We start from the raw sequence: 7,500 nt of genomic DNA on the forward strand, positions 1-7,500 counted from the left end.
GAAGTGACAAGGTGACACTCACATGGAGCTGAGCGCCCTGGGCAGAGCGTCGTATCTCCGGTGGCTGTGAGTGGAGCCGCTGAAGTGCGTCGCTCCGCTCTCTTGGTCCGACGGCGCCCCCTGGCACGACTCCCTGGTGTTACGGCTGCGAGACCCCGAGGGCTTCTTGTGCTTCTGGAATGAAAGAGAGTGTGATGAGTTACAGGTGATTGTGTGTGTGTGTGTGTGTGTGTGTGTGTGTGTGTGCGCACCTTGGCTTTGTTGTGTTTGGGCTGCGCGGCGACGATCTGCTGAGGTTTGGCGGCGGCGGGACAACCCAGAGGGACGTTGACGTTCTTGTTCACCTTCAGCAGGTTCTGAACCGCCTGAGGACTCGTCTCCCTGACGACGAGAAGCGGGGACACGTTGTCAAGCTCAAATAACAAACTCATCAGCAGATGATAATAAATCATCTCATCGGCTGTGCAGAGAAGAAACATGAGATCATGACGTGATGAGTTCATAACTGTACCTGGTTATTTGTTTAATCGCTCGCAGCTACAAACCTTTTTTAATTTGAGTTTTTCAAGCTGGATCAGGTGGAATGTGCAACTCGACCCAGTTGGGAACTAACCCCCCCCCCTCTCAACCTGGATTTACTTCAGTTTGACGAACTTCTTTCTTTCTCAAATTAAAAACGGACTAAAGTTTGATCCCAGTTCTCTGGTGTTTGAAGTGTCCGTCCTCTCTTCTCACCTCTTGATGAAGACGTTGCTGATACACCCGGTGAGGTTGGTGCTGGTTTGGTCGGGCATCCCTCCCAGGAAGGTGCTGCCCCCTGCCGTCGGCGCTGTACGCCCCCTGGTGTCGATACGGATTCCCTCCTTGGCTTTCTCCAGCACGTCGTCCATGTACAGACGCATCCTGGAGGCGTGAGCGGCCGACAGTTAACAAACAGCCTGAACACTCTGTGTCCACGACTTACAGAACGGAGTCGTCCTACCCGGTGATGTTGATGTAGAGGGCGACGTAGTGGCTGTTGGCATCGTTGTACGTCTTCTGTGTCCTGATCTCACTGTTGCCAGCTCTCACCACCACTTGGCCATCGTGCAGAAACACCTGGCACACTCCGTCCTGCACAGATTCCACAGATTAACACGCTGAGGTCCAAGAAACCAGAGCAGGAGCATGGGACAGAGCCACAGGGACAGAGCCAGAGGGACAGAGCCAGAGGGACAGAGCCAGAGGGACAGAGCCACAGGCACAGAGCCAGAGGGACAGAGCCAGAGGGACAGAGCCACAGGGACAGAGCCACAGGGACAGAGCCACAGGCACAGAGCCACAGGGACAGAGCCACAGGGACAGAGCCAGAGGACAGAGCCACAGGACAGAGCCACAGGGACAGAGCCAGAGGCACAGAGCCAGAGGCACAGAGCCAGAGGACAGAGCCAGAGGGACAGAGCCAGAGGACAGAGCCAGAGGGACAGAGCCAGAGGGACAGAGCCACAGGGACAGAGCCAAGGGACAGAGCCACAGGGACAGAGCCAGAGGGACAGAGCCAGAGGACAGAGCCACAGGGACAGAGCCAGAGGGACAGAGCCACAGGGACAGAGCCACAGGGACAGAGCCAGAGGGACAGAGCCACAGGGACAGAGCCAGAGGACAGAGCCACGAGGACAGAGCCAGAGGGACAGAGCCAGAGGACAGAGCCAGAGGGACAGAGCCAGAGGACAGAGCCAGAGGGACAGAGCCAGAGGGACAGAGCCACAGGGACAGAGCCAGAGGGACAGAGCCAGAGGGACAGAGCCAGAGGGACAGAGCCACAGGGACAGAGCCAGAGGGACAGAGCCAGAGGGACAGAGCCACAGGGACAGAGCCAGAGGACAGAGCCAGAGGGACAGAGCCAGAGGGACAGAGCCAGAGGGACAGAGCCAGAGGGACAGAGCCAGAGGGACAGAGCCAGAGGACAGAGCCAGAGGGACAGAGCCACAGGGACAGAGCCAGAGGGACAGAGCCACAGGGACAGAGCCAGAGGGACAGAGCCACAGGGACAGAGCCAGAGGGACAGAGCCAGAGGACAGAGCCAGGGACAGAGCCACAGGGACAGAGCCACAGGGACAGAGCCAGAGGGACAGAGCCAGAGGGACAGAGCCACAGCTGTGGATTAAAGTAATGAAAAGAAGTATGAAGGGAACAGAAAGCGATGGAGGCTTGTCTGGACCTTATCTTGGTGGTAGAACATGAGTCCCTCCTTCTTGTCGGTTCTGAAGCTGAAGCTGGCGTAGAAGTTGTCCCTGAGACTCGGGACGTTGGTCAGAGTCAGATCCAAGTAGCTCTGTCCAGAGAAGTGAGCCTCACGAGCCACCTGAGGAGACAACAGACACAGGTCAGAGAAGAAACTGCTTCCATTGAGTTTAGAATAAATGAACTTCTCAGATGTTGCAACTCAAGAACAACCTGGTGAATAAGAGACAGAACTAACTGTGGTTTAAAACATCTTTTTATCTACTGACACAACAGCTGCTTCTGACTGGAAACAGGGAAGAAACTCTGCTGAAGGTGAATTCATGTGACGGCTCATATGTTGAAGTTGTAATCTGTGTCGATTAGAGAAGGTGTAACGAGGTTCTATACGAGCGCCTCTTGGTTTTACACCATGTTCTGTCAACAGAGATGATACAGTTCTACATCATCTACCACTCGTTTCCAAACTGCTTCTCACAATCTTCATTTTACCAAAACTACCTTGGAAGGCACAAAAAACGAATTTGTGACTTTGTCCAGAATCTTCCCAGTTCAGTATAAAGAGGAAACATCTCTGGATGGGATTAGATTAAAAGATGGCTGCGTGATAGATGGACTTCCTGTTCTCATATTGACATCCTTTAAAAACACTGCTGTTCCTTTTAAGAAACGTAGATGTTTTCACTTTGCACCGATGAATACAAAATCTTTCTTAATCTACTTGACCTGAGATTGTGAACTGAGATTATTTAACTGGAACTACCAGCACGCCTGAATCCACTCCTTCTTATACCAACTGAGTGATGAAGCAGGTTCTCTCACCAGCAGATCACTGTCACATCCAAAACTGACTCCGGAGCTCTTCATCCTCTTCAGGTCCACGTGAGAGCTCTGGGCCTTGACGTTCCTGAAGCAGCCCTTCAGAGAACCCTGCTTGGGAAACAACGTCTTCAGCCTGAAACACAGAGACGCAGTGAAACAAGCTGCCACGCAGCTCGTGTGATGATATTTCTACACTTAAAGCCGTATAGATGGTTTTCTTCAGGCGTTATATTGAGTTTTATTACTGTTTCAGCTAAAACAACTGTTTCCTGCTTTAGTAGTTACAGAAGAACATTATCACTCATATGTAGAAGCTCAATATTCTCTCTTCTTTTAGCTCTGGTTTGGTCTTTGTTAACAATAAAATAAAACAGAAGAGAACGACCCACAGAACTGCAGATCTGGAACCGATTCTCTGTAGTTTCATCGCTGGGAACATTGTTCATGCAGAAACATAATAAAACAAATGTACGTCCGTCTTACTTGTCGGGGATCTTGTCGTGTGGAACTCCTCCCAGGTAATAGCTGCCGCTGAAGGCAGGGATGTTCTCGGTGACCGGGTGAATGTAAAGGTTGACGCGGTTGTTCCTCACCACGATGCGTTTCGAGGTCCCTTGCATGATGATGATAACCTCCAGCTACACATTTAAAAACAAACACACATTAACTAGAAAACTTAGAGTAAACGGCACGAGGGGATCCAGCGAACAGGCAGGACGTGGAGGACGAAGCTGTGGATAAATATATATCAGCAGAAGATATGAAGCATCATTGAAATCTTTCATTTCCAAAACATTTTTAGGAAAGGATAATAAAAGTATTATTCAGGATGAAATCAGGAATTCCTCCACTCAGCTGCTTTAAGTTCAAACAGACGGACAGAGAGGACTCACAGCTTTGGGCTCGGCGTCGCTGACCAGCAGGAACTCTGAATCTGGCTCTTTGGGCTCGAGTTCCACCAGTTTATCACTAAAATCGTAGAAAACCTTCAGTTGGCCGTTCAGCACAGCCAGACACAGGAAATGAGTCTGAGGGACGGCAGAGACGCAGAGAAAAGAGGAATGAAGGAACGATGGTCGAGTTAATGCTACGACCAGATGTTGTGATACATCAATGCTATACATACAAAACGTGACCAATAATGAGCAGATGAATGAATGAACCTCGTTCTGCAGCAGCAGCAGGATCCCTCGCTGTGAGAGCAGTTTCACTTCCTGTTCGAAGCGCTGCATGCGAGTTGATTCCACAGTGAAGGTGACCTCAGAGAAACCGGTGCCGTCGAAGTACGACGCGTCATTCGCCCACGCCTGAGTCAGTACCGGCTTCGGCCTGCGGGGACATTTTCATTCCGTTAGGAGTGAAACGGGGGAAAAGAGACGGGGGACACCGGAGGCTGAGTTCAGGACGGTGGACGTGACACTGACCTGCCACACGGCTTCTCCTCGGTCGTGTTGAGCTGGAAGATGTTCTCAAAGTTGTAGAGACTGAGCACCTCCTCGTTCAGCGTGTCCAGCTCGATGCAGCCCTTGAAGTTGGGCAGAGCGAGCTGGGGCGGAGGCTGCAGACAGAGGAGAAATAACTGTGTGAAGGGGTATGTTCCATAACACCTTCAAATCAATACAATCAAAATTGAAAAACAGCGAGATATATAAATGTGGACGCCACAACTTCAATGCTGAACGGCAATAACTGAGTCAATAGACAGGAACACACAGTCCTGCACGCTCTTACTTTGAAAGTACTGGGGTACCCCCCCACGTAGAAGACGGTGTCGTCGGTCAGGAGGTTGAGAAGCCCCTGATCTCCTCCTGCCTCCGTGCCAGCTTTAGTGACTCTCTGGTCCCCCCCCGTGGCTTCAGAGGACATGGACATCTGACCGTACTGCAGGATCCTGAGCTCGGACACACACACAAGTACACGTGTTCAGGAAATAAGGTTCATGAGAACACGTGTGACGGATAATAATCACAGAGCAGTTATGATTCAGATTCAGGTTCTTTTATTGGTCCAACACACATGAAGGTTGACTCATGTAAATGAGAACATACATAATATCATCAATTATATTGTTGAATTACATTTGCTTGTATAAGTGTGTTTCTGGAACCGTATTTACAGCTACACTGGAAACTCCAAAAGAAATATTATATATATATATAATATTTCTTTTGGAGTTTCCAGTGTAGCTGTAAATACTGTTCCAGAAACACACTTATACAATATCCAGATGCAAGAAAGATCTGCAGTCAACAGTCAGTGTGTGTGTGTGTGTGTGTGTGTGTGTGTGTGTGTGTGTGTGTGTGTGTGTGTGTGTGTCTCTGTGAGTGTGTGTGTGTGTGTGTGTCTGTGTGTGTGTGTTGTACCTCTCCAGCCCGACGCTGTTGAAGAATCCATCAGACTTGACGTCTTCAGGCATCTTCACCTCAGCAGTTTTTCCTCCAACGTTAAAGTACCAATGCAGTCGCTTCCCGTCCAGCGCCATGCCCAGGAACTCCTGACTGGACTACAAATACCACAGACAGTCTGTAACTGGACTACAAATACCACAGACAGTCTGTAACTGGACTACAAATACCACAGACACTCTGTAACTGGACTACAAACACCACAGACACTCTGTAACTGGACTACAAATACCACAGACACTCTGTAACTGGACTACAAATACCACAGACACTCTGTAACTGGACTACAAATACCACAGACACTCTGTAACTGGACTACAAATACCACAGACACTCTGTAACTGGACTACAAACACCACAGACACTCTGTAACTGGACTACAAACACCACAGACACTCTGTAACTGGACTACAAACACCACAGACAGTCTGTGACGGTGATGCTTACGTCCTTGTTGCCGAGGTAGAAGACAAACTGTTGGTTGCCGTCGCCCTGACGTCTGGACCGAGCCGCCTCCGGCAGAGTGATGTACATCTTCAGGGAGGTGTAGGCCGCCAGGTCGGCCAGGTTGGGTGGAGTCCGAACCTGGACACCGGACGCTCCGTTAAACTTCACCGGGACGCTCACCTGGAGGAGGAGGAGGAGGAGGAGAGGAGGAGGAGCAGGAGGAGGAGGAGGAGGAGGAGGAGAAAGGAGGAGGAGGAGCAGGAGGAGAGGATATTAGAGGCTGGAGGGAAGTGTATTTCCACCTTCCCTGTTGAACATGGACGGCGTGAGGCACCTTGCTGGCGGCGTTGCGCGCCTGCTGGATGAGCTGCCTGATGCGGTTGATGTTCTCGGAGATGTTGGGCATCAGGATGGATTGGTTCTGGAGTCCGTCCAGCTTCGTCAGCAGCGTAGGAATCGTGGCACCAAGCTCGTTCACTACAGAGAGAGAACGTCCATTTTTATGTTCACTAATAATTTCAAAAGTGCTTGATCAAGATACTTTGACAGAAACTGAAAGATGTACAATTTCCTCAATTCATATTTGTATCATTTAAATGAATCTTTCCTGAAGTTGTAGAAATAGGAAGATTCAGAGGATTAATGAGGTAAATCGTTAACTAGGTAAATATCGTACTGGTCTTATTGGCCTCCATCAGCGCCTTGTTGATGTCATCATTGGTGGCGTTAGCGTCTCCGTACGTCTGCTCCCATTTGTCCAGCTGCTCCTTGATTGGCCGCAGGGCATCGTTGACTTGCGTCGCCGTGGTGTTCGCCAGGTCGGCCGCCTGCTTCGCCTCGTCGATCTCCTGACTCACGTCTGTTCATCGCAGAGGAAGAAGGACGAACCCGTGAATTTCTTTAGGTGTGTGTCTGTGTGTGTGTGTGTGTGTGTGTGTGTGTGTGTGTGTGTGTGTCTGTGTCTGTGTGTGCGTACTCGACGTGAAGTTGAGGTTGTTCTGAATCATCTCCAGATCCTTCATCACTTGAGTCTGTTTGTTTTTGGCGTCCTTCAGTCGTTTCTCAGCCTCGTGGATCTGCGGCTTCAGCTCTGCAGCACAAACACAAAGTCACAAATGATACAACACGTCATTCTGTCAATCACCCTAATGAAGATGATGTCACATGTTGTGTTGATGTGTTGTTACCTTTGTTGAGTTCCTCATCGAGCTTCTTGACTTCGTCCAACAGGTCCACGCTGTGGTTCCTCAGAGAAACTGCGATCTGCCCGAGGTCCTGGTTCTTTACGTTCTGAACACACAAACACACATTACACACCAGACACACACATCATCTGAAGCCTTTTAGTTTCTTCATTAAAGGTGTGAGGACAAACGTGTGTGTCCAGGTGTAAAGGTGTGTGTCCAGGTGTTAGGATAAACGTGTGCGTCCTGTACCTCCAAAGTGGCGCTGGCGGCCTTGTCGGCCATCTTGGCGGCCTCCTCTGCCTCCTTGATGCTGTTGATAATCTTACTGTAGGTGTGAGACACGTCGACGATTCCTTCCTTCTTAGTTTCTGCAACCAAACTGTCAAACAAACACAACTTGTGTTTATTTAAACTTC

The 7,500-nt window shown here is 49.9% G+C and overlaps 1 protein-coding gene across 1 annotated transcript in view; it reads right to left on the reverse strand.

The window, feature by feature from the left end:
* Nucleotides 1-7,500, reverse strand: part of lama5 (laminin, alpha 5) — a 43,460-nt gene that overhangs the window by 4,319 nt on the left and 31,641 nt on the right. The window contains exons 53-70 of the mRNA XM_047340213.1: nt 7,334-7,463; nt 7,085-7,187; nt 6,874-6,987; nt 6,574-6,756; nt 6,232-6,374; nt 5,898-6,077; nt 5,409-5,548; nt 4,777-4,936; nt 4,470-4,603; nt 4,209-4,374; nt 3,939-4,073; nt 3,529-3,683; nt 3,046-3,178; nt 2,201-2,344; nt 983-1,113; nt 736-903; nt 252-381; nt 23-174 (exon numbers count right to left, since the gene is read on the reverse strand). Of these exons, the coding sequence (XP_047196169.1) occupies nt 23-174; nt 252-381; nt 736-903; nt 983-1,113; nt 2,201-2,344; nt 3,046-3,178; nt 3,529-3,683; nt 3,939-4,073; nt 4,209-4,374; nt 4,470-4,603; nt 4,777-4,936; nt 5,409-5,548; nt 5,898-6,077; nt 6,232-6,374; nt 6,574-6,756; nt 6,874-6,987; nt 7,085-7,187; nt 7,334-7,463 (2,601 nt within the window). The remainder of the gene's footprint in view (nt 1-22; nt 175-251; nt 382-735; nt 904-982; nt 1,114-2,200; nt 2,345-3,045; nt 3,179-3,528; nt 3,684-3,938; nt 4,074-4,208; nt 4,375-4,469; nt 4,604-4,776; nt 4,937-5,408; nt 5,549-5,897; nt 6,078-6,231; nt 6,375-6,573; nt 6,757-6,873; nt 6,988-7,084; nt 7,188-7,333; nt 7,464-7,500) is intronic.

The sequence above is a fragment of the Hippoglossus stenolepis genome, chromosome 6, assembly GCF_022539355.2.
Source record: "Hippoglossus stenolepis isolate QCI-W04-F060 chromosome 6, HSTE1.2, whole genome shotgun sequence".
NCBI lineage: Eukaryota > Metazoa > Chordata > Actinopteri > Pleuronectiformes > Pleuronectidae > Hippoglossus > Hippoglossus stenolepis.